Source organism: Haliotis asinina, chromosome 2 (genome assembly GCF_037392515.1).
Source record: "Haliotis asinina isolate JCU_RB_2024 chromosome 2, JCU_Hal_asi_v2, whole genome shotgun sequence".
NCBI lineage: Eukaryota > Metazoa > Mollusca > Gastropoda > Lepetellida > Haliotidae > Haliotis > Haliotis asinina.
The window spans coordinates 53,579,320-53,606,269 of record NC_090281.1 but is presented as its reverse complement, the minus strand read 5'-3'; the positions used below and the strand labels follow the sequence as shown (position 1 = coordinate 53,606,269).

The following is a 26,950-nucleotide window of genomic DNA, read 5'->3' as shown; positions in this document are numbered from 1 at the left end:
TCAGCCATTCAGTGCTGCTACGTTAGACGCTATCATCTTGGCTTGTGTCGACAATGTTTGTTCAGCCTCTCACTGGCAGGATAACATAATAGTTCCACGCGATAGGGTTGCCTTTACACAAAGACCTGTATTTTTTCAACTATCTGGTGATAATGATTTATTTCAACATCACATGGAGCGAGATAAATCGGAAGTGATGTGTATCACAACTCTCAGTAAAACCATTGAAAGTTCAACATTGATAAACCTTCCTGTGCACTACGGGGATTTGCAAACAGTGCAGAGTCTAATGGTCTCATAACCATGACACGACACAGAATTAATGTGTGTGCAGCGATCTCATATCCGTGGAGATTTCAAAGTAGAATAGGCCAGCAGTACCTTATACTTGATGCAAGAGCCAGCTAAATTGGGGTTTGCGTGGTTTCAATGCATGACCTGGGTAGTTGTGTCGCCATGCCCCGACTGAAGGGGTCGTTTGCTGATCATGCTGTGCACAGGGCTGTGTGTTCCAGACTGGATTGGTTACAGAACTTCGTGATAAGGTACTGATATCTCTGACATGAGACAATATCGTCCACTCCATGGAGCAGCTTTAAACAATCTATTCTGAGCAACCACCCTCTCTCTCTCTCTCTCTCTCTCTCTCTCTCTCTCTCCCCCTCTCTCTCTCTCTCTCTTGAATGTGTATCTGCTGCTGTGAAACTGCATACTCAACGTACGATCCCCCTGTGTCCGATTTATGTTTTCAATATAGGCGCAAGGCGCATGTCTGTTGCGTGTTTGCTATGAATGTATTCTCCATCTGTGAATCGCGTTCCGCATCCGTAAGCGCCCTATGTGTTGTGGGCGCACAAGGCATCCGTGATGATCACAAAGACCATGTCACTGACCTTTAGAGGCTTCGAGATGTCATGACCTTGCGTTGCAGGATAAAAACCCACCCTTTACAAACAGTACCTTGTATTTGTTCAGATAATAGCAGAAATTACCCAACACTAGTCCTGAAATAAGATCTCAGATGGTAGACAAATATCCACTTTTAGAAAATTCTAATTAGTGTTCCTTTCTTCGGATTTCAATCAGATTGGCTTAATGTTTTGTAGCTCTACAAATTTAGAACAAACTGTTGAGGACATTAAGGACTCAGTGGGAATGTGAACGCAGAATCAGCATTTTCCGCACACATGCAAAGGTTCGTGCTGGAGTGAGAAGTAGGTCTTGAGAGACTGTCACCGAACCCTTGACATCTCATGAAGGGCTATGGCCGGATTTGGAAGAACTCCGTATTTGATTTCGCTAATTCAAGCCCAGGCTGCAGAGCTGAATCTAATATCAAATATCGACAAGGACAATTTACAGAATAGGGCAAGACAATTATATTTGTGAAGCAGTGTTGTAATGCACCAGTTGCTTCCCGTCTAGACTCTTGGGTATTATTGAGAGAAAACATGGCACGCATGAGCGTATCCCAACGAAGATGGCGCTGCATATCTAGTGTTGTCTTGTAAGGCTCTACCGGAAGTCCACCGAAAACGGTCGTCGGTTGTCATGGCAGCCCAGACTTGTTTTACACCCTTGGTTAGGGTTCTGGTATGAATGTGCGTTTCAGGATGAGACAAGGATCTGTGCCACTGGCATAAATTAGGCTAGATCTGATTTAGTTGTTAGGGAGTATTAATTGGCTGGAATCCTGATGATTGCTTAGACTAAGGCTCGTTATTTCTATCTCATTTCCCCAAACCGGTGAACATACACAGTTCAAATACAGTCGCGCGGCTCCCTAAACACTAAAACCCACGACCGATGGTACTGATTAGTCGAGTGATTTCCTGTGTGACTATGCCTTGTGTCTATAGCTATTCTCTCAGATCGATCTCACGTGTAATATTGGCACATGTGGCAGTACAATACAATGGAAGTTGTCAAAACCGACATCTGTCCAATCCGGCACGTTGTTAACGCTGGCATAAAATTTCAGTCAGAGTTATAGCTTGTACATTTACCATCAGCTCTACAATCCGGCACATTGTCCAAACCGGATATTTCCTCAGTCCCAAATGAGTGCCGGTTTAGACAGCTTTCACTGTACATGTATGAACTCCGTTAGTTTGACATATGGGACAGATAGTGAAGTAGCTTATGATTCAGTCCCCTACGCCGATGAGGGAGTGAGCATAGCCCTACGTCGGTTGTAGCAATATTCCAACAATATCACAATGAGGATACCAGAAATAGACTTCACACATCGTGCCAACGTTGGAAACCGAATCCAGGTATTTGGCTTGACGAGGAAACATTTTAACCACTAGGCTACCCCACCGTCGCTTATGCCGATGGACCATCGGTTTGATAGCCCTTGTCTGTTTCCCTTCACCATGACTTTTTTCCACCATACCGACAGAGCCATAATTCACTCTGAAATGTAAAGGTGATGCGAGAAGCAAGATGTATCGCATCAGTTTGATAGCGATTTTCTTTAAGTACTCATTCTCGTATCATTTTCGTGACACACCGTTTTCCAGCTTTACAGTACATAGTCAGCAAATCGATATATGTTTCTAATTTTTTCCAAGTTTATGTAACAGTATTCACAAACAAGAGCTCATTTGTATTATATCAAATATTAACGCTATGTTAAGTATTATATATGAGCAGGTTATTTGGGAATGGCGATTCGTTGGCCAACAGAACTAAGAGATTAATACCATAGAGAATTCATCCTGTCTGTCCTTGACAAGCAATCGATACCTTATCTAACATAATCCACTTCACGTGTTCTTAGGTTGCACACAGTCCACATTTATCACAAGGATAAGTACAAATTTTCGAGGATGAACACTTTTATTCCGAAAATCACGATGACCCACACACTTGTAGATTATCAACCATCCGTGACTTCATCGGACGCCTCGAGGGACGAAATGAAACTGACCGATCCATATATGTGTCTTGAGGAAAGGCTTCCTTGGGCTACTAATTACCCGATCCCGTCGGTGGACTACCCAATCGATGGCCCCTTGACCACTGGTCAGCGTTCTTTACACGATATCGAAGACAATCTCAGCCTTAGAATCAGGAGATTTTCCCAAATTATTTTGTTCATCCTAATAAGACGTTGTAAAGTGATGTCGTAAGCGCGGATACACATGTTCTCTAACACCGTGTCTTGAAGGGGAAAAGAGTTGCACAAGCTCCCACAACGCTCATAAATCTGGTCCCCCTTGTTGACAAAAGGAGTTCATTCGGACGTTAGCACATTCCAGTGTTATTGGTAGACCGCTAAATCAGCCAGCGAGCGTTTAATCTGATAGGTTTGATGGCAAACCATTCTCGTTTTCACGGGACTCGCATATTCTGAGCAGTGACTGGGAATTGACTCAGATTAGCCAGGAATATCTAAATATGTTTGGGTTGTAAACGTCTTCTGAAAATGTCGCAATATTTCTAATTATTCGTACATTTCGTAACCAGATGTGTTTGAAGATGAGGATACGATTCGCTGTAGTGGTTTGAGAACAGTCTTTATTGGAAAAGTCCGGAATTTTTATGTCATGTTGGCAATTTACCATGGTTACACAAGTGACTGTTTTCAGTTTGGTATATATTACTCCTATCACCCTCAGGCACGCAACACTTCGACACACGTATCATATTAAAAAGATTTCAAGGCAACATGATATACCTATAATCACTGCTCAAAAGTCGGACACGGATTGATGTACCCTCGATGTTTGTTTATGTTCCCAGAGCCCGAAGGTAACGGAAGCATAAACAAACATCGAGGGTACTTACATCAACTCGTGGTCCCCGGGGGACCAGGGAAGGACGTATTTATCTTACAGAACACCTGAATGTTAGTTTTGAACTGTTTGGCACATGGGTATCGGATCGTATACTGCAAATCATCCTGTGTGAATCCAACGATTCGAATCTTGCATTTTGCTCATTTTTCCGCAGGTACTGTCCTAGTAAAATCGCCTCGGTGTAATTCCCCTTCTTCTCAATATTCATATTTGAACGTTTTTGTCACAATTTTATTTATTGGAAGTCGACGCGAATCTTTTCGTAGCCATCGCTAGATTTTGCAGACCACACAAGAAAGACAAATTTAGAATTATCTTCATTCCCCCCATTTGCATTCGCAAAACATCGGTTATTTCCGTGCAACATGCGTGATTCAATGTTATTCGAGATATGGAAGTACTACCACGAAGTACCAAATGAGTTGCCTCTGACAGCAGGGTACATTGCAATGTACCTCGTTTGTAAGTGAGGTACATTGAAAATAAGAGCGTTTTAGCCAGTCAGGAAACGAATTTATTGTTTGAGGTAAGAAAATCGTATTTCGAACTGCTATGGCTCAAGTTCTGAAGTAGACATTTTGAAATCAGTTACTGAGCATAGTTTTACTCCGCTTTCCGCAACGCTCAAACAAAACATGTTAGGGTCACCATGTATCGTGGGTATCGAAACTTCGGGGCAATGACCCACAGCTTTTCAAGTTTTTCTTTTACATTTTCACATCCTAGAATACCAGTTACACAAAGAATAGTGAGAGCATTAGTTTTACGCCGCACTCAGCAATATTCCAGCTATATGGCCGCGATCTGTAAATAATCGAGTCAGGACCAGACAATCCGGTGATAAACACGACAAGCATCGTTCTGTGCAACTGGGAACCGATGACATGCGTCAGTCACGTCAGCGAATCTGACAACGCGATCCCGTTAGTCGCCCTTTATGACAAGCATTGGTTCCTGAAGGCCAGTATTCTAACCCAGACTTTCACGGGTCTGCAAAAGAACAGATTAACTTAGACGTTGTTACGTGAGTGGTACTTCATAGTCAGTTGATGTTAATTCTTTGTTCAAAGAAAAGATGATATTCCACGCACCCACTATTACCATGCGTTAACTGAAGGTCTGCAAACCATTCTGAAAGGATACCACAGTTCACCTATTTGTCCAATCTCACGTGTCCATACGTCTTCTTTCATGGCTGAAATATTATGTATTCTAAAACCCTGTATCACTTTCATCTACAAGTTGTATTTTACAAGTTTCAAATATTGCTTTGACTTTTACGCTTGTTATCATATCTGTATATGTGTGATCTTGTATGAGTTATAATATGATACTTCTCCGAGGGAAGTAATATTTTGCCTGCATTAAAAAAAGAGTAATTTGAAGCAAGTGTATTCGGCTACGCCTTCCCTTTGGAGCACCGAGTGTCATCGGTGATATTTAGTAGTCATCCAAATGAATTCCACTGCTATTTCCTCTTGCACACGAAAGGATAGCCAAAACTAGTTATTACTATGCTGTGGTGTTTCATATTTAGTTAAAGTGCTAATCAGAATTTCATTATTCAGAATTCGGACGAATACTGTCATTTTTAACAATGGGGGTAGCCAAGTGAATAAACCATTCGTTCGTTCGTTCGTCACGTCGAAGATCCGGATTCGATACCATGGATACACTGTGTTAAAGCAGCAAAACGAACAATCTTTCATGTATGAGCATTTGCAAGCTGATTTACGTCTAAATAAGCGATGTCATGAACAGATGACGAGATATCTAATTAATTTATGCACGTGCCTTTTCACGTGTATAATTGCCGAAAGAGATATAATTTGGAGGCGTTGAAAACCATGACAAACAGCACTGATAAATCTGATATTAAGGATGCAGAGATCAGTGTCTGCAAAACCCTGGAAGGTAACATCGTTATGTTTTTGACGAGTATGAGACATGGATAAATGCCCTCTTCTATCACTGGGGTCCCCGGTCGATGTCAAGACAACGTAATCTATTCCCCGGGCCCGAAAAAGCACGTCTCTCAAAGATTTCCCTCCGACGATGCATCAACGGGAATCCATATAGATATAAAAATTCAAATGAGAATGTAGCCAGCTGCACCTTCTGAAGGCTAGGATGTAAAGAAACCCATCTATTTCCTGTTTCAAAGAAACAGAACTCCCTGATCATGAAAACCGCGGTTCAAGTAGTTTCCATAAGAACGTCATGCCCTCCGAGAGGTCCGTCAGAAGAACTTACTCTAGCAAAACCACAAAAATTGGGGAATCGAGTAATAGGCAGCGTTGGTGACTTAGCATACCTCGTTGTGGATGGTCTAGCTCGTGATAATGTGATCAACTCGCTTCATCGAAAAGCTGATGAATATTCTACAGGAGTCAAATCTATTAGGTACAATTGAGACCATGGCTCGGAGTTAAGCTGCTTTTATGTTCGTGTTTGAATTTCATTTGGCACAGTGGATTGGAACTCTGTAAGGAAGGTTAGCGGTGCCAATGGTGTAAATAATGTCAAGTAGCTGTCTGTGCAAGGATGTTAGGTAGATGTAACATTTGGAATGACGTCGTGCTATATTCCCGCGTCAGTCAGGTTTTTCCAGTACAGAGAGAGCTTGGCGAAGACGTTCCTAGAGCAAATTCCACGTTAGCGTTTGCACTCGTGGGAGCTCTTGTTGTTCATGCTGTTGTAGTTTCTAAATTTGGCAAGGCTCGCTGGTTATAATGCCACTCTGGTTATATGGTGATGTTTTGGGGTTGTTTTTAGAACGGATTACCTCAAAGCAGAATTCCTGGTTATAACGTGACTGGTTGCAACGCCAGTCTGGTTAGACTGGGCGTCACTGGGTATAATGCCCAGTGGTTATAATGTCACTGGTTATAGTGATTCTATGGCTGTAATGCCACTGGTTATAGAGATTGTATGGTTGTAATGCCACTGGTTAGAATGTTCAGTGTGGTTGTAATGCCACTGGTAATAGTGATTGTATGGTTGTAATGCCACTGGTTATAATGATTGTATGGTTGTAATGCCACTGGTAATAATGATTGTATGGTTGTAATGCCACTGGTAATAATGATTGTATGGTTGTAATGCCACTGGTAATAATGATTGTATGGTTGTAATGCCACTGGTAATAATGATTGTATGGTTGTAATGCCACTGGTAATAATGATTGTATGGTTGTAATGCCACTGGTTATAATGCTTGTATGGTTATAATGTCAGTCTGGTTAAATTTCGCTGGCTATACAAACTGCTTATATTGTCAGTGATCACTGATTATACTGTCAGCCTGGTTGTAATACTAGTGTGTTTTAGAATTATTATTTATTAATATAATTATTGTCATTGCTTCTGAACATTGACAACAATTTGGCAAATGTCGGGAGGCTTTGGGTGACAACGCCTACTTCTACTTCTAAATCGACAACTGCAGTGATCCCAGTTGTTTTAACATCTAATCTTTCCACAGAGAAATGTCTGCTATCTTGGCATGACAAAACCATTAGTTTGTTAGTAATAATTTCAGCTTTTTCTTCATGCTCTGTGTGTGTTGTTGCTGCTGTTTTAGCGTTCATGTTGTCGCATATCAACATTATGTCGTTGTCAGCAACGTGTGCCAGGCTGACATGCAAGGCCTGTTTCAAATCACGACAGCATTTGAGCATGAAATACTTCCCTTGAGAAATAACATCCACTGACTAGGAGAAACTAGGAGTCTCAGCTGTGATTCCTTATTGAAACCGCATAAATGCGTGCTGCATTTGTCAAATTCACAATGCTTCGACGGCTATGGATAACCTTTCTTTTATCTTTCATGCCATTCAAACACAATTTCGAACGCATCCTTTTGCAATGTACAATCTATAGAACTTGACATCTATCACAGGAAATATTATGCTATCTTGACAGACCAATTTTTCCATAATCCATGGTCTAAAAGGAGATATCCGTGATGGTTGGTGCTACAGATTGGCTGTTTTGTGCCGCTAGTCGTAGACGAGAACTTTCTGGAAGACTCACACAAGCATCTAGGTCAGGAATAGTGATGACCCAGAAAATATGGAACTCAATGCCAGCGGTGACTTTGGCCCATCAGCCCCACTGATTGGTCAATATAACCACACTGAAGTGAAAGATGGCTTTGCTAACCATGTCAGATGTCATCAACACCCATCCACGTTCGGGGAATCTCGCATTTGAATTTCCAATTGCTGAAGTATCGTTTGAAGATAAGAGAATGGAATGAATATTCTGTATTGATCATAATGACTTCATGGTACTAGATGAATGTTGGGGGGTGTTATGTTACCATACATTGTCATTCTCGAGCCGTGACTTGAAGACAGAGTGACGACAGAGTTAAAGACTTTGATAAAGGAACTGGTACCTTTTCTAAAACGAAAGCCAAAAAAACCACACACGCATGATATTCAAAAACCCAAATTCACAAATATTGTGTACTTTGACTGTATACTTAAATGCCCCTTAAACATATTGTGTAGGCAGTTCCAATGACGTACCTTGATGACTTGATCACCCATTATGTGATCTTCGCTGTAGTATTGTCATTATCGAGAGTGCAGTATTGCCATGAGGTTCCATAATGTCTCTCCAAAGAATTACTGATTTACTGCCAGATAGAGAGTGAATATAGTTTTTCACCGCCTTTGGCAATAGTCCTGCAATGTCACAGCTGGGGACACCAGAAATTGAATGCACACTTTGTACCCATGTTGAGAATCGAGCCCAGGTCCTGGGCATGACGAGTGAATGCTTTAACCACTAGGCTACCCCAAGATGAACAAAACACTCTGACTTGGCAGGACATGATTCTGTATTCTATTATTTGTATCAGCTTATCATCCAGTCGGTATTTCCAAAGGTGATATAATTTTGACCTGATATTTGTGATTGGCCTTTCAGTTTATGAACCACACGTTATGATCCTGTTAAATTTCTCGAACAATTCATTGGTCTTCATTGTATACTGACGCGAATCGTTGAAGAGTGTTTCAGTTACGTTATGGAATGGTCAGCTCCATTAAGCGTTACAAAATTCCGAATATTTCTTGCAGATTTAAAAGCGTCGGAATCTTAATACAAAATTACTTCAAAATTTGCCACAATTGCTCGAGGTATTCTCGATGAGACGAAGCATCCTCCGGTCCACAGATAACGACCAGATCGAGATTACCATCCAGTGGACCATAGTACATTTCAACGAATTATTCTGTCTCAAGTAATTATCCACGGAAATACGTGTAAAGCACAGAGAGAGCTAATCCTCTGGCACTTTGTATGTACCATTCATCAATACCCAGAAGACGTCATGTTCTCTATTGATACTGTCGAGAACGCATTCAGTGGAATGGTGCAGATAGGTCAAGTATATATAAGAAAGGAAAAGCAAGATTTATGGATGTCAGCTTTTTTAATGTGAATAACCCTATATATATACTAACCATGATGTCACTGGTCACAGTTAAGAAGTCGTCATATGCTAATGGGTGATAGAGTGAATGAGTGAGAGAGCTTAATTTTACGCCGCACTCAGCAATATTCCAGCTATGTGGTGGCGGTCTGTAAATAATCGAGTCTGGACCAGACAATCCAGTGATCAACAACATGAGCATCGATCTGCGCATTTGGGAACCGATGACATGTGCCAACCAAGTCAGCGAGCCTGACCACCCGATCCCGTTAGTCGCCTCTTACGACAGGCATAGTCGCCTTTTGTGGCAAGCATGGGTTGCTGAAGGCCAATTCTACCCCGGGACCTTTACGGGTCGTTGGATAGAGCTTTCACACAGATCATCTTCAACGGATATGTGAAAAATAAGTAGACTATGTGTGTTACGTGTTTCCCGAGTGAGTCAGTGAGTGAGTAACGACATCAAAGTAGGGAACAGCAGAAATGGGCTTCCCACGTTGTACCATGTGGAGAAGCGAACCCGGGTCAACACCGTGACTAGGCTACATCACAGCACTCTTGGGTAGTAAAATGCTGAAGAGTAATTGGGGTGTTTTATGTGTATGGAAACACCTAGAAACGCTTGCATCAAGACCTTTATCTTTGAATACACACTGCCTTTCAGCTTGCCGAGTCAGCTAGAGTTATTCTTAGGAGTTTGCTTTCGAATCGCGAATAGGACAACATGTACTACTCAGTATAGAACAATCAACTAAACTAGTACCCCCAATGTAACATATGTAACTTCGCTACCTGGACTCCATGTAACCAGACGATGAGAAGCTGCTGTAGAAGTAAAAACAGTAACCAGACGATGAGAAGCTGCTGTAGAAGTAAAAACAGTAACCAGACGATGAGAAGCTGCTGTAGAAGTAAAAACAGTAACCAGACGATGAGAAGCTGCTGTAGAAGTAAAAACACATTGATGTCAGAAGCATTTGACGAAGCTGCATAAGAGGGTCTCTATGTTAACGACACTTATGTTTTTTTATCCTGTTCTCTAGCTGTCTTTGTTATATTTAGCATGCTACACGTGAAGATCCGAGTTAGAATACTTGCCTTCAGTAACCCATGCTTGTCGTAAGAGGCCACTAATGGGATCGGGTGGTCAGGCTCGCTGATTTGGTTGACACACTTCATCGCTTCCCAGTTGCGCAGATTTATACTCATGCTGTTGATCACTGGAATGTCTGGTTCAGATTTGATTATTTACAGACCGCTGTTTAAATATTTCTGAGTGAGGTGTAATACTAAACTCACTCACTCACTAAGTATGTATTGCCTCCACTTTATGCTAACATTTCTGCTTGACGACGGTACAAGAATCTGTATCGGAACAACGCACACTAACAATAAAGAAGATGTTATTCATAATATTTGTCTGCATAATGCTTATCCAGTTTTATATCATCGGGGATAAATATTCATATAAATATGGTCGTTTTTCCTTGCCCCACATTGATCAATGCTTCAAGATCATTCATGACATTGCAACAGAATATGTCACGTCAGTCAGTAGACAGAACACCCTTGAACTTTCATTGCCTGATGTGCTCAATGGTGTGTACAGGCATACTTATTCATGCTTGTGAAATAACGCTTCTCATCCATGCCTATGCAAATATGGCTTAATTCCGATTGGTCGATCAAAGCACCGCGTGACTAGATTCTACTAAATCTACGCTCATAACATGTTTATTGAATAGTTGATCTTTACCAATAAAGTTGATGAATGGGTTGTTATATTGCTTTGATATTGTCGTTTCAAGGTTAGAGTTGAACCCAGCTGATGGAAAAACAGGCCAAACAGCTATTATTGTATATGGTTGATGAAGCTGTATCAATGCTATTTGAGAATATTATTAATATTTATGTGTAGATATTATTACTAATGTACTCTGTATGATCATTTTCCATGAATGTCAAATCATTTCAAATTATTGCATATTGAATCATATCTTCCTTTGATCTGTTGACAGGACTATACAATAACCATGTATTTAAACCAATACTGGCGGGATGATCGGCTCCAGTTCTCGGGAGGCAACGAAAGTATGACGCTCACGGGAGAGTTTGCCGAGAGGATATGGGTACCTGACACGTTCCTGGCCAATGACAAAAACTCATATCTTCATGATGTCACGGAAAAAAATAAAATGATTCGTCTCTATGCCAACGGATCAATCGTTTATGGAATGAGGTGAGTTTTTGATCTAGCACTGAAATGTATTCCAGCGGAGACACAATAATTAAAGCTCCATCGTCCAAATTACATTACGCGCAACGAATTAATTTGAATGTATTCTCAATTTTCAAAATTAGAATGAATGCAATCCAAAACGTTACGGATGTCTTGTCAAGCAATTTTGAAAATCGCAAATTAAATTATACGAAACGAAATACCTTTCACGTTTTATTATTCAATGTGTATATGGGTTTATAAGTCAACAGGTTTAGTAAAGACGTTCAGAAGGGCTTAGCGACATGTGGTATCTGCATTTTAAAGTCATTACGCCAATCATCAACTATCTCTCCTATTCTCCAGTTGTCGTTAAGACCGTATATACACAGGCCTAATGCGGCAAGGTTTACCAAAGTACCGTTAAGAGGTCAGAAGGAGCTATCTGTAACTAGGATTCCTTCAGTTTGCAGAAGTTGTCAATGTAATCAATATGAAACCGATTTTCTACCACGAAAAGCTACTATTCCTTTATTCAGTCTCAAATGTTTTCTTTGATGTTAAATCACGTTAAAGTGGATGCTTGAAAAATGCATTGATTTCCCTCTAAAGATCCTGAAAGTTTGCAAAGTCCCTATCTCAATCTGCTAGGATCTAGAAACCACTACTTGTTTAAGGTCACCATAGACCTTTCTAAAGGAAAAGGTTCTTCTGTCACTTCATGTGACCACGCACGATCTTACAGACCTCTCGTATATTACATAGTAGTTAATATTCAACTTTGCGTATGCTTTATTTTTAACGTGCATGAAAATTTCAAAGATGGATAAAACTATGTAGACAAGGAAACAATGTTTGTTCTGCTGGTCATGCAAAGCACGACATCTGAATATACACATCAATGTGACTTAAAAGCATGTTACATGAACGGTCACTCTGACACCTCATATCGAAGTGTCAGAGAAGAGCACTCTGCAACACCCATATCGATGTAACAGAGCAGGCCACATTATGTTAATGACACTCTATAACACTTCATATTGATGTGTCATTGAAGAAAAACTTGCAACAATGGTCACTTTGACACCCCATATCGATGTCATAAAAGTGCATATTACATAAATGGTCACTCTGACACCTCATATCGATATGTCAAAAAGGGCATGTTACACTCGGCGTCAGCTCATACCGATGAGAATTGCTGTGTCAATAATTTTAACAAAGATGTAAATGGCGGTTTTAAATTGAATCTTCAGCCAAACAAATTAAACCTTTTTATTCATATTTGACAACAGAGGCTTACAAATTGATATTTTGTTCCGGAAATGTATAATTAAACAATTACTTTTTAAGAAGTCATTCACAGTAACACACCCAACTGTGATTAAACATACAATATCTGTTCCCAACTGACCTGTCTTTCTCAGCGGATACTTTTTTCCCTCTTCATTCTTGTGTTTTATTACGAAAACCAATTCCAAGCTTGTTTCGTGAATTGCATGATGCCTAGGTTGATTCATGTAACTTTAATTGTTTCCAGGTTCACGACAACTCTGGCATGTATGATGGATTTACATAATTATCCCCTCGACCAGCAAAAGTGTTCAGTTGAGATTGAAAGTTGTAAGTACACCATACTGACAGTTGAAATAGATTCGATTTAATCAACGCTCTTGCTTCTGAACCAGTAGTCTGGAAACAGAAAAATATTCATTGCAACATGTCTAACCTAAAGCAGTACGTGTTGGAGAAACCTAACGTTCAAGAAAACAGTTTTTATGCTATTTTCATGGAACTACATTTTCTTTGATCTTTCGTCTTGTTTTTATACGTCTAGGGTTTGCCTCCTACTACAGCTACTTTGAAGCATATTGTGTTTTTAACAGTAGCCACGTTTCTTTGCACATTGTTTTAAACTATCATGTCGAGTATTTGCGTCTGTTATGATTACTCTCAAAGGGTAAAATGGCATAAAGAAATTGACTCTTGCCCAGCCTCCATCGAGGTTAGGATGGACCAAAAAACCCTGCTGAAATAGGTGTCATCTGTGAGGTATCCATTATAAATTAGGTTTAAATAACTTCATTATTCAGCAGTGTGCATCATAACAAAGTCAATGTATATCATGTGTTTCTGGTTATTTGTTAATATCTGAATAACGTTATAATGAGTGAGTGAGTGAGTTTGGTTTTACGCCTATTCTAGCAATGGTACAGCAATGTCTCGACTGGGGACACCAGACATGGGCTTCACGCATTATACCCATTGACGGAATTGAACCCGGGTCTTCAGCGTGATGAGCGAGCGCTTTAACCACTATGCTACCGCTTCGCTCCGCATGAATTCATGACAGTTACTTGCATTGAATATACGTTATATAATTAAATTATTAAAGTATACGCTCATTATTTCAAAGAATAACCTAAAAGTCAACACACATATACACGTATTTAGGTTCTTTCTGTTTTGATAATTAGGTTATGCATATCTTTTAACCTAGTTCAGCTTGTGACTACAGACACAATCCCTGGATATGACGGCACATTGTGATGGCTCATTATGATCCTGTGGGAAGTATTTATGTTGTATTATTTTCTGGACCTTCACGTGTCCTCGATAGTGTTCGAGATTTCGAATGCAAAAGTTTCAATAATCGTCTTCTTAATATTGACAAGTAGGTCCACAGTTGACATCTTGGATCTTGTCTTGCTAAGAGTGATAAGGTGTTTCTTCTGTACGGAAAGAATCTCATTATTGAAGACAGTCAGGTATGCCGAGATAGCTATTACATGCAATAAATAAGCGAAACCCAACGCAAAATAAACATTATTCGCAGATGTAGCCGACGAGCCTACAAAAATACATTCCTGCTTGAAAATACTGCTAATTTGAAAGTGATTCGTAGCTGCATACATTCTCTCGTTTACGTAACGTTCTACAAAAATACATGATGTAGGGGAACATGAAAAATTGCGTGTCAGTTCAAGAAACCCATAAGCTTTGTTTTGCTGTTTAAACATAACATTTCCTTCGTGCTGATCAAAATTGTTTTTGTGTCTTATTAAAGAAACTTTGCCTCAACATATCTGAGCTGATGGTTCGTTTTTAACCTAAATTTTTACGACAATGATTACTTACAACGGGCGGTCTTACAATGGAGTGAAAAAGACGTAAACTGCGATGCTATTAAGTATGACAGTGACAGCGCAATTTCTAGAATGTCATCTCTCAAATAGATAGCACCGTCTGAATGACATCTAAAGATTGGCTTGCCATTTGATGTCTGTTTCAAATCGATTGATCCGCAAGATTAGATGTACAATAAAAAGTCAGATCATATGCCAAGCCAGTCTGACAACGATAGTACCCCCTTTACCATGAGTCCATAAAATTCTCTGAAAATGCAAATACAGTATTTCCTGAAAAGCACTAAAACATGCCTGCAGGACATTAAGATCAGGTTGGAGTGTCCACGTTGTAATGGAACGCACCATTGTGTGACAAGTCAATCACATTCCGACTGCTGTATGATGTCCTGTTTGTCGTCTTCCGAAGTACTTAGTCCGTGATATGTGCATTGCAATATCATGCTTTTTAGACAAGCTCAATATTGACAGAACGCACAGTGAAAAATCGCAATTTATCATATAAATGAGTCTTTTAACCTTGTGTTTTACAAATATAACGTAATAAAAAATCTAAGACATGTGAATTAGAATAATATCAACACAAATAAATTCTTTATTTCTTTTTATGAACCAGCCAGTCTAACCCACAGAAGCTACGCAATAGGAACATACCTCATTAGTCACTTCGAGCAAATGGCTTCGTCTTAACCGTATTTCGGCTTACGCGACCCCTAGTTATATGCTATCCGGTCTCGTGAAATCATTGTATGGGTATTTATATAGCGCTGTATTCCATCCCATATACAAACATGCTCTAAGCGGTTTGTTTCCCTCCATCACTGTATGTCTAGCTCAAAGGCACATCGCATTTTCAAACTTAACACCCTGGGTACCAGACAGTGATCCTACTTTCTCAAAGCCTTTTTTGTGTGAGGCGTGAAACTCAACTCACTCAACTCAAAGCCTTTCTCGTATAAAATACTATCAGTGTCATGACATGTCACATGTACGGAACCCATCAGACGATACTATCACCAATTATTTCCGGAAACAATACGTATACTACCAGTATCACGACCAATGAGACTTAATATCATATATCAAGGGAATGTAGTGTGTGAATGTTACATCCGTTATTCAATGCATCGTCATTTACTAACTTTAACACCATGAAGATTTAGGTTTTAGAATTGGTCTTCAGCAACCAATGCTTCCAACATGATCGAGTGGTCAGGCACGCTGACCTGGTTGACACGTGTCACCATATCCCATTGACGTCGATCAATGCTCATGATGTCAAAGGGTAGACTGTTCCAGATTCGCTTATTTACAGACCGCCGGCATACAGCAGGAAAATTGCTAAATAATACAGCCTTAAACAGGAGACAAACAAACATGCACAATGTATCTAGACAGTGTTCTTTAGTGTCAATGTGTTTGTTTCTGAAGGACGAGATCGGCAGAAATCACTGCCTCTATGACGTCAGTGCCAAATTTGAAAATGCACAGGCAAGTCTTCTGTCAATACATATCATCTTGGATGAATATGACCGTCTTGCTTGTGTGCCCGATGATAACAGTACTCCATTTCTATAGCGTATTCAGCAAACCCACTGAAGAAGATATGTAATTGATACGGTTTTTTGCTAAAAAAAAAGTTGCCACCGGGGTATATTCTTTGTACAGTCAACAATACAAACAGTCTCTACGAAAGTAGTCTCCCTCGGCGTCTTCTAGATTGACATTATACAACATCAGAAATGAAATGTATACATATAATTCTATAAATCAAATTTATGTGCCCTCTAGATAAGTAATTGCGGGATTTATTCGCAATGGTTCATATTTGTAAGAGACTGATTCGATTTTAAGTCCTATCTGAAAGTGGTTTCGCTTGAGCATTGATTTTCCTTTCCTGGGCACGTGTCTCGTAGTATAGATTTCCGTTTCCAAAAATGATTTTAACATCAAAATTACACACACTCTGCAGTCCGTCGATAAATCAAACAGCCAAAATGTCATATCAGACCGACATTAAATCACATCTTCCTTTAAAAAATAATTTTAATTGCGTTCGATCGTATATATTGATGAAGTGTTAGCCCAATTAGAAGGCATATTCAGAGATCTAAAATTATGCATTGCTTTTTCTAAGTATAACTTTGTTGCTATGGTTAAACATATATAGGCATTTCCGTGAGATGATTCTTAAACTTAGCGTACATTTATTAAGTACAGAATGCCTGATAACCAATTGGTAGTATGTTTTCAATAGTTTCAACCTCATCTGGATGGATATGGAGCATCGGCCATGTTAGGCAAATATTACATAGCAAAACAAGACCATTACTGATCCGAGTAGCGATCTTCAGCATGCCATTTATGTCGTAAAGGTTTATCAGATTATCTGCCTTGGTTATGCCAATAGCGTAGATCGATGCTCATGATATCAATCTTTGGATTGTCTCGAGGACTCGATTACTTGCAGACTGCCTTCATAGAGCTGGAATATTGCTGAGTGTGGCGTTAGTATTTAAACCAAACAACACCATATCTCACTAGTCATATATGTAAATGTTAAGTGAGAAATATATGACATTTTTGCTCGTGGAACTTTTATTCGTCAGATCAAAATTCGTCTGGCGCCGAGACAGGTTATTTATTCTTTGTTCATACATCAGTGTCGCAGACACTACCTAGTCATGTTTTATAGGTGAACGTTTATTTACAATCGTCAAGTGTGTTGACGACGACATACGATGAAATCATACAAATTGTCCATCTTACATTGTTGGGGTGCACACATCCACGCTTTGAACCACCAGTGTAAGCCTCTCTGACCTGAACGTATTTTTTTTCGAACACATTTTTTCCAAGTTAGAATGGCACCCAATAACACAACATTGATAGCAAGTTAAATAGCACAGCCTTATATACAGCCATTCACTCCCAGCTTTAAAATGAATATAAAATCTTTTTCATGTGAGCAAGAAGGCGTTTGTGGCATCGTATTGCAGTAAATTAAGTCATTAAAAAATGTCTTTATTGATCACCTGCTGTGGAAACCTTACCTCATTTTTTGCAACCAATACTGGGATTTAATAACAAATACTCAACGTCTTCAACAAAACATTCAGTGATAGGCAGTTTTATTGATTCTATCTCATCGATTTTCTTCAAGTTCATACGATAACCAGAGACGTTTTGTTTACTTGGTGATGTTTTTGTCACCCTAGTCGTCAAGAATTTTAGTGAAAGCTATCAATAACATTTGGAATTGTTCGGTTTTGTTCTTGAAACACTGAGTATGGGAGGTGTGTAACAAATGGATATGTCTGAACGAGATCCAACCAGGGTGGAGTAGGGCACACTCGGAAAAAGGCGTAGCTTTATAACGAACACAGGCTTGGAAGTTTGAATGTTATTTGAACAATGTTCAGGGTTTGACAAAGATACAAATATTTATTTTAAATCTTCGAAGCGTTTTCCCTTCGGGTTTGAAAACACTGAGGAAGTGATTGATTTCTGGATATCTCCAGGCATGGGTATTCATCGATTGAAAAAACAAAGTCGTAAAAAAATCGCGGAAGGTTTCGTAGACAAAACTGTTCGCGTTGAGTCTAAGAGGCAAATATACTCGCCAGCAGCGTTCAGCGTCTGGATCAGCATGGCCACGTTTTCCACAAGTGATTCGTGTATATGCTGTCTAGTATATGGTTCTGATGAAATACTTCATGTGATCGAAGAGACGTGTCGTGATCGTATTGAGACTGTAAGCAATTTGATTAGCCGTGATGCCAAAATGAATATATGTAATCCAAAGAAACACGACACTATGGCTCCTTCCTTCCACCTTTATTCTAGTGTAAACAAGTGAGAGAGTCTGATCATTTTTTATCCGGTCATTCTGAAGTCTCGTCAATAGCCTTACGGTGAATACCTCCACAGCCACAGTATGTTTACATTTCACATCAATCATTTCTTACTCGGACACAAAGGATTCTTTTAAAGACAGTCAACAAGACATTGCCATCAGATTTGTTAGTCGAGCACAAGTTGTTGTAGAGTCGTGTAGTAAATATGCGATTTTAAACTTCCCTCACTGAAGACGACTGTATCTTCCGTCTGAAGTTGTTAACACCTTTCAAATTGGTCACATTGCTAACAAGTTTCAGATGAAGCACCTTGTCAACATATTGAAAATCGGTAATGGTATGCTTGATACTATGAATTAGTCTCGGGTTCACGTTTAGATTAATCACCTTGTTGGCATGTTGCAAATTGGTCATGGTTACTAATACATTTAGTATTTACATGATGGTTGTTAACATGCTGAAGATTGCTTATGTTCCATGAATGTGACAACTGAAATTAAGGTGTTTAAATGTTCTTAATTTGTCAACATGTTACATATGAGTCAAGTTGTTAGCAAATTCCATATTGGACAAAGTTGTTAACACGTTTAGATATAAGTGAGAGTTGGTTAGGTTCTAATTTTTTTACAATTGGAATTAAGCTGTTTCAGACTGATCAGTTGATTACTGGTTCCAGATTTGTCAAGATGTTAACATGTTTCATATATGTCTAGCTGTTAGCACTTTGTAGTTTCAGTATAGTTGTTAACACGTTAAAAAATGTAAGAGAGATTGTTTACACGTTGAAGGTTTGTCACGTTCTGACAATAACAATTGAGTCGTTTACATGTTCCCGATTTGTGAAGGTGTTTACATGTTCCCGATTTGTGAAGGTGTTTACATGTTCCCGATTTGTGAAGGTGTTTACATGTTCCCGATTTGTGAAGGTGTTAGCATGTTTCTGATTAGTCAAGCTGTTAGCATATTCCAGATTGAACATAGCGGTTAACACAATATAGGATATACGTGAGGGTTGTTTTGGACATTGGTTATATCCTATAAATGTGACAGCTGAAATAAAGTCGTTTATATATTCCACATTTGTCAACTTGTTACAGTGCTTTGGGTTTTTCAGGTTGTGTACGTGCTTTGGATTTGTCAAGCTGTTCACAATAAGAACAAAGTGAAAGTGTGGGTTGTTAAGACGTTGGAGATTTTCTGTAAATTGAACTCTATCAATTAAAATTAGGCATCCATAGAATTCACAGAGTATAAGTGTCCATGTACAATATGTATAGCAAATGTCTTGAGGAAAATATATATCTTCAGAATAAGCAATTCAAAAAATGCCTCGGATTAGTCACGTTGGTAGCAAGTTGCAGGCTGTTCATGGTTGTTAACACATTTAAGATATGCGGGTTGTTGGAGGTTCGGCATGTTGGAGACTGGGCATGATATTAGAGTGTGATTTTAGAATTAAAATTGTGTGACTTAGATGTTCTAGATTTGTCAACTTGTTAGCCTATTCAATATTAGTCAAGTGATTAACGTGTTCGAGATCGGTAACATATTCAAGAATGAATTAACTTGTAAGGGATATTCGAGACGGGCCAAGTTAACGTCGTTGGCATGTTCAATACTATTATTAAGACTGATCACACAGTTCAAGTTCTCTAGCCTAGTCATATTGTTAACATGTTAAACTCTCTCTTCTTGTTCAAGATATTTCTCTCTTCTTGTTTTGCCCATCTACACTGTATGCCATCCTTACACAGGGCACATGATATGTCAACGTAACATGCTCCAACAATGCTGTGAATAGGTTTCCAATAGGTGTTTGTAAATATATAGCATAACAATATTTTCGGAAAATACAAATATTCGGAAAATGGAATTTACATCCAGTAAAACTGGTAACAAATGTTATAGCAAAAGCCTTAACACAGATATTTAGAATATATTCGAATCCTTATTTCCGAATGTTTCTATTTACCTCAAGACATTATAATAATATATATTTACAACGTTACTATCAAGGAATTCACAATGATAATTTCTGTAAAAATATACTTGAATGAAAAACTCAGATACTCAACGGCTGGTAGCATTAGACAGTAAAGAGGGAGACATTAAAACCTGATTTCCAGTGAACAATGACTCTCAAAGGTAACGATGCCACAGTAAGGAAACCCATGCTGTTTGTTGATTCAGACTACCCGACCTGGAAGTGGAACATATAGTTCCAATACAAAACATGTCGCGGGACTTTTAGAGGATACTGATATCCACAGACATAATCTGAACCGACAACTCTACAACAACTCTGTCTTGTTTTATTTTCGACGGTCTTTAATATCCATAGAGTATAATTTTTCAATCCACGCTATCGTCACGACATACTTGATTCAAAGAATTATTCAGCCATTTCAGCATACATCATCACGGTCAAAGGATAACGCGTTTCAATGTTTCATTGAGACTGTATAACCAATTAAATTGCCATATACATGCTAACAGGTTAAACAAATGGGCATATTTTTTTGTTTTTCAAGAGATAATATCCGCCCCTCACCAAAGTTTCCAAATAATTCTGGCGACTTGCAGATCCCTTTTTCATGTGTATGAGTAATTTGAGAGAGATATATTGAAACGCCTCACGTCAGATGTAATCAATACCATTCAACAACCCATTGGCTGCTTCTTCTGTTCTGCTGTTTTGTATCGTCCCCATCTGACAACGTCAGGCGAATGTTGATGTTGAAATACCTTAATTCATTGCTACAATGAAATACGTTTGTTGGTCGTGGTTTGATTACGATCCATGGATTGACTGCATTCCTGTGTTTGATGGCTTTCTCTGTAACTGATCACAAATTAGCGTTTTGTGTGGATCCCGACGTATCTTTCAGTCAGCATCTTCAAACGACCCACACGTTTGCACTTCAAACCGGCAGTTCTCTCTGCCGCAATTTTCTTGCTACATTTTTTAAATGAAGAATTACCTTACAGCTGGTTGTGAATCAAGGACGCTGACCTTTCTAGACTACTTGGAATATCTGTAGATTTTCTTTCCAATTCTGAAACAGCCTTTGAAAGGGATGTTATTGATATGTATTACTTCCAATCAATGAGCAGCGTTGAAATTGAAATATGAAAAGTTTATCATCAATGCAACAATACAACTTGTACTGTTTTTTATCCTTTCTCTTGATTGGTTCTTTCCAATTTGGATATGTTGATAAAGTGCTTTCCTACTTTTGGGTCGTTTATTCCATACTTCTCAGTTTTGAATCTGTTGTCCTTGAATATATTTTCCTGTTTGGGGTGTGTTATTCTCGTAATTTCTTGTCATAGGTCTGTTATCCCCGCAAACGTCAAAATCTTGGTTAGAATTGGTTTTTAGTAACCAATGTTTGTCGTAAATGGATAGTAACGAGGTCGGGTGGGCATGCTCGCTGACATCTCGTCGCATTCCATTTGCGTAGATCATGTTGTCGTCCACTTGATTGTCTGGTCCAGACTCTACTATTTACAGAGCGCGTTCATATAGCTGGAATATAGCTGGGTGTGGCGTAAAACACCTCAGCATACCACCAGTCACAATGAATGTGAACCAGATGTGAAAGTGAGGACAGTGGGTGAAAGGCACAAGAATCAGTGACATATTAGAAATATGACTTCAATATCAGGAATGTGAATCATTGTTTCAACAGATTATTGACGCCAGTGGTAGCGACAGTAGTTTGTGTTTCTTAAAGGACAGTGAGATGCAGCTCTCAAGAGCGGTGGACTCGCATTCACTCCCCAAACCGAAAGCCTCATAGGTACAAGCCAATTTCTGGTCTGCCTGACATGCATATTTAGACTAGAGCCAAGCAATTCCAGAGTGAAATCCGGATCCTAATCAAACTAGCTCAAACCGCGTCTTTTGTTACGTACCAGGATAGGGCAGAGGAGATCTGTTCATCTCCAGCAAGAACTGACGATATTTCAACCATCCTCTAAGGGCACGAACCGACGCGTGAGTGAGTGAGGTTAGGTTTACGCCGCACCCAGCAATATTTCAGCTATATGGCGACGGTCTGTAAATAATCAAGTCTGGAACAGACAATCCTGTGATCAACGACATGAGCATCGATCTGCGCAAATGGGAACCGTTGACGTGTCAACCAAGTCAGCGAACCTGACCACCCGATCCCGTTAGTCGTCTCTTACGACAAGCACAGTCTCCTTTTATGGCAAACATGAGTTGCTGAAGACCCATTCTACCAACCCATGAAGACTAAACTCAGTTGATATTAACTTAAATTGATATGTCAGCCATGTATGACTTCAATGAAAAAAAACGCAATAATCTAGAATTTAATCAAATCTTATGGAACCGTTCATCCGGACCAGTTTTCAAAGAATCATTTTTGTGTGTATTTTCAATTTAACCCCTGATCAATATCGCCGGCCAATGTGGACGCCATGTCTGAGTGTCTCTTGTGGTGAAGGGTGCAGCCAGGTGAAAGTCAAATTAGGAAATGCCAAAAATGTATGCCCATTGGAATACATACAAAAAAACTAATTCTGGGATTTTGTATGAATCTCCAGCAGCCATAATCAACGACAGCCATGTCGATGAAGAGCTTAAATGTCAAGGTGAACTAAAAAAGGAAAATTCTCGGGATGTTTTATGCTGGGAGAGATCCCAGTCTGCTGTACGCAATTTCTCTTGAATTGCTAAATTATGTTTTAGTATGGTGTGATGTGTGATCAGACAATACCGATTTTGTTTAATATGCTGTCAGTGATACCTGCTTGAAATAAAGTTAATCACTCAATGCTGTCTTTATTTTTTATCTATTTTTATTTTTATTTTATTTACTTTTATTTATTAATTTTTTTTTTTTTGGGGGGGGGGGGATAAAATAAATGCAACACAAAGAAGTCTGTGATGAATTTACATTGTTCACCTGAACACAGCGAAATGGTTCGTTTGGTTTATCTCATCTTAACCTCCACAATAGGTTTATCTGACGTCACAATGAGGTGCGTCAATAGCCGGACAAATGTCACAGGTTTGTCTGACCTTATTATGCATCATTAGTTATCTGTCTGACCGCAACCTGATGAGATGCATGGGTTGATACCAGGACTAAAGTCACAGGTTTGTCTGACCCTTTGCTGGCCGCCATTATTTCTCTGTCTAACCCCACCCTCATAAGATTGCTGGCTGCCCGGAATAGCGTCAGTAGTTTGTCTGAACTACACTCGCCGTCATATTTAGTCTGCCTCAACTCACCCTGGTTACGCGGGACTTGCAATACTGGTTTGTCTTACTCACTATGACGAAGACTGTCGATACCCGACATAACGTCAAAGTTTGTCTCACCTTAACTTGTCCATCATTTCCCGTTATTGTCACATACTTTGACAAAATGAGTCAATAACCTCTCAAAGGATACTGGTATAACCTACCCTAGTCAAATGAGCTAATTCCCTCTCTAGGGTCTCTGACCTGACCTTAGGCCAAGAGAGTCCGTCGATACCGCAGGTCTTACCCTAACAGAATGGGTCGATACCCAGACAATACTCACTGGTTCGTCTGACCCAGGTCTGATGACATTCATCCAGGGGACTGTCCTGATATTGATGAAAAATTGCTGTCTGGGCATAAAGTGCCCTTACCCGCACTCAGCTCTAAGTGACCATGTTGATGGTGGTCAGACCACAATGATCCCTGGAAATCCTTGGGAAAGAATGATAGTCCTGTCCGGCATAATGAATAGATAGAACCTAACTGATGCATACTGAGTGCAGGGTTGTCGATGTTGTATTGGCCGGTGGAGATATGGTAGCAATTCGTAATATTAAGAAGGGTATTTTATATTTTTGTTGATTGTTACAGGCAGCCATGTCATTGTGCCAAGTAGACACAATTTACCGATAAAAAACGTCTATATGGTATTGTAATACGTTTTCCTATAGCTTCTTATACAATTACCTCATCAAATCATGGTCCTTGTACCTGGAGTTACAGTAAGCAAATGTTAAAGGTTTTAGGAGCATTTTGTAACCTCTGATTTTAGCGAAGAGAAGGTTTCTTTTGATTAGCAGATTGGTTGGCTAGTTGATTGGTTGGATGGTTGGTTAGGGTTGTGATTGGATGCTTGGTTGATTGGTTTGTTGGCTGGTTGGTTGGCTGCCTAGCTAGCAGTCGGTTGTTGGTTCGTTGGTTGGTTGTCTGGCTGGATGGTGGGTTGGTTTGTTGGTCAGCTGGCTGACTGGCTGACTGGATGGCTGGCTGACTGGATGACTTGGTTGATTGGTTGGTTGGTTGTTGGTTGGTTAGTTGGTTGTTGGTTTACTTAGTAGTTGGTTTCTGGCTTGTTATGAGTTGAATGCCACACTTTGCAACATGAGTGAATGAAAGTTGTTTAATTTGTTCTTTCATCTAACCATCTACACCAAAATATTACAAAGGATACTACAATGACGTCTGTCTGGAACCAAAACATTGCTAATTTATGATTCGAAACGCAACAACAATGCACATCGCATACGCATAAACATCTAATACCCTTTTTGTGTTTCAGCTGCTTCACGTAGCCACCCAGCATGGAGTATCCTTTGTCTGATCTGTTGTATGGCAAATATTATCATGGATGCTAACACACCAATAACCTTTACGCTTTCCTCGCCCCGAACAATTGCATTTATATGTCAATCAAAAGACTGTTATCAATCGTTGTGCGAGATATGCCAATCTTTGAAAATCGGTTGACGCATTATTTCCTCTTTGCAGACGGCTATGCCGAAGCTGATGTAGATCTGAGATGGCTGAACGAGAGGGATGCTGTCTCAGGTGTGGAAAACGTTGATCTTCCTCAGTTCTCCATAGTGGATTACTCTACAGTGGTGTGGGTCGAGCGACTGCTAACGGGTAAGTGTTCCCATCACAGGAAATATTGATAGAGTTGTCACAAGTCTTTATCCGCAATCAGTCTACATTAGAACAGACGTTTACATTGCTGGAACATTGTCACGGGGCTTTAGCCCTGATCCATCCACAATTAGATAGACCGAGAAGCTGATGGTTCAGACTTTACATGGACAAGGTTGACCAAGATGCAAATTTGGATTACTAGGAATAGCTTGTACTGGGTAAGTGTGTGGTATTTGCAGTGCTGTGGAAATGTGACAGCAAACATTCCATATGTAAACACTGTTGTAATCCGATCAGTTGAAGCTTTCATGGACACATTAAGGTTCGAAACTTCTCATTAAGCACCTTTATTTGAATGTCACTATGATAATTTGAAGAAAATGAATGTGCATCCTCTTTGGTCTACTATATTCTGAATATTATTTTCTAAAAAAAATGTAATTTCCAAACTCTATAAATTGCTAGTGATCTTCTTTCACTTAATGTGTTAAATGTGTTCTGTTTGCAGTATTACAGTAGTTTGCAATTTGTCATTTTGTCTCGACTTCACCAATCATTGTGTGTTTTGTCCAAGAACTGAAGCCCTGAGATTGTAGGAGAACGTAATGTTTTGTTTCTTTCTTTCTTTTTTGTTTCTTTGTTTGTTTTAGACCGTATCTAGTTATACTTTGCTATAATTATGTCAATATTCCTGTCTGGACTAGACAATCCCGTGATGAGCATCGCTCTACGTAACAATTACGTGTGCAGTGTATAATGGAAACTGCATCTGAACAATTCACTGATACCATTCAATAACAGTGATTTTTCATTGTTACCAATATTGATGAGCTGCACATGCTTTTGAGGAAGACATGCTTGGCATTTTGCGAACACCTGGTGTCATCGCCGATTTAAATGATTCATTCGCATCACGTTCTCTAGTATCCATCCAGTTCCTGTTGTGATCACTGACGCTTGGAAGGCTCTGTGTTTTAGTTTTTTGTTTTGTCATTCTTGAAAATAGTGAAAACGAATATACATTTTGCGCCTTAGAATATTGCTACAGTTATGTGTGACCGTCAGTGCATCTGCTCGAATGGATTTTTCTTTCGTATTAGGGGAATTCCTCGCCGACTCTTCAGCTTTCTGTTTTTGAAAGCGTGTCCCAAAGTGTTTGCACCACCTTCAGCAATGTTCAGACTATATTCCTTCTCACACATTCCACACAGTGGAAACTTGAACCGAGAAATAGGCCTCAACCACAAACCGAAAATTCGTCCTTGTGTTCTAATATTTCGTGGCGGTATCAGTCTGGCTGGGGGTATAAGTCCATCTTGGGCGATTTACCATTGTTCATTTTTAAACGGATTTTAAGAGAGGAATATATTTTCAACACAGCGCTGGGGAAAACGTGTCCAATATCCCTTAAAAACAACCACTGCCAAATCGATCGTCCTTCAGATTTTCACCAAGATGTGTTCTTGATTACAATAAATCTCACAATTTTGAGAAGAACGTGGGTTGAAATCAAAACAGTCTCCCATTTTAGAATATACTTCCCCAGAACAATTTCGGTCAATACCATT

The 26,950-nt window shown here is 39.5% G+C and overlaps 1 protein-coding gene across 1 annotated transcript in view; it reads left to right on the top strand.

Moving 5' to 3' along the window:
• The window catches only part of LOC137272685 (gamma-aminobutyric acid receptor subunit beta-like), a 67,250-nt gene that overhangs the window by 28,172 nt on the left and 12,128 nt on the right, over window positions 1-26,950 (top strand). Inside the window, exons 4-6 of the mRNA XM_067805063.1 lie at window positions 11,270-11,490; window positions 13,010-13,092; window positions 25,242-25,379. Coding sequence (XP_067661164.1) covers window positions 11,270-11,490; window positions 13,010-13,092; window positions 25,242-25,379 — 442 coding nt within the window. The remainder of the gene's footprint in view (window positions 1-11,269; window positions 11,491-13,009; window positions 13,093-25,241; window positions 25,380-26,950) is intronic.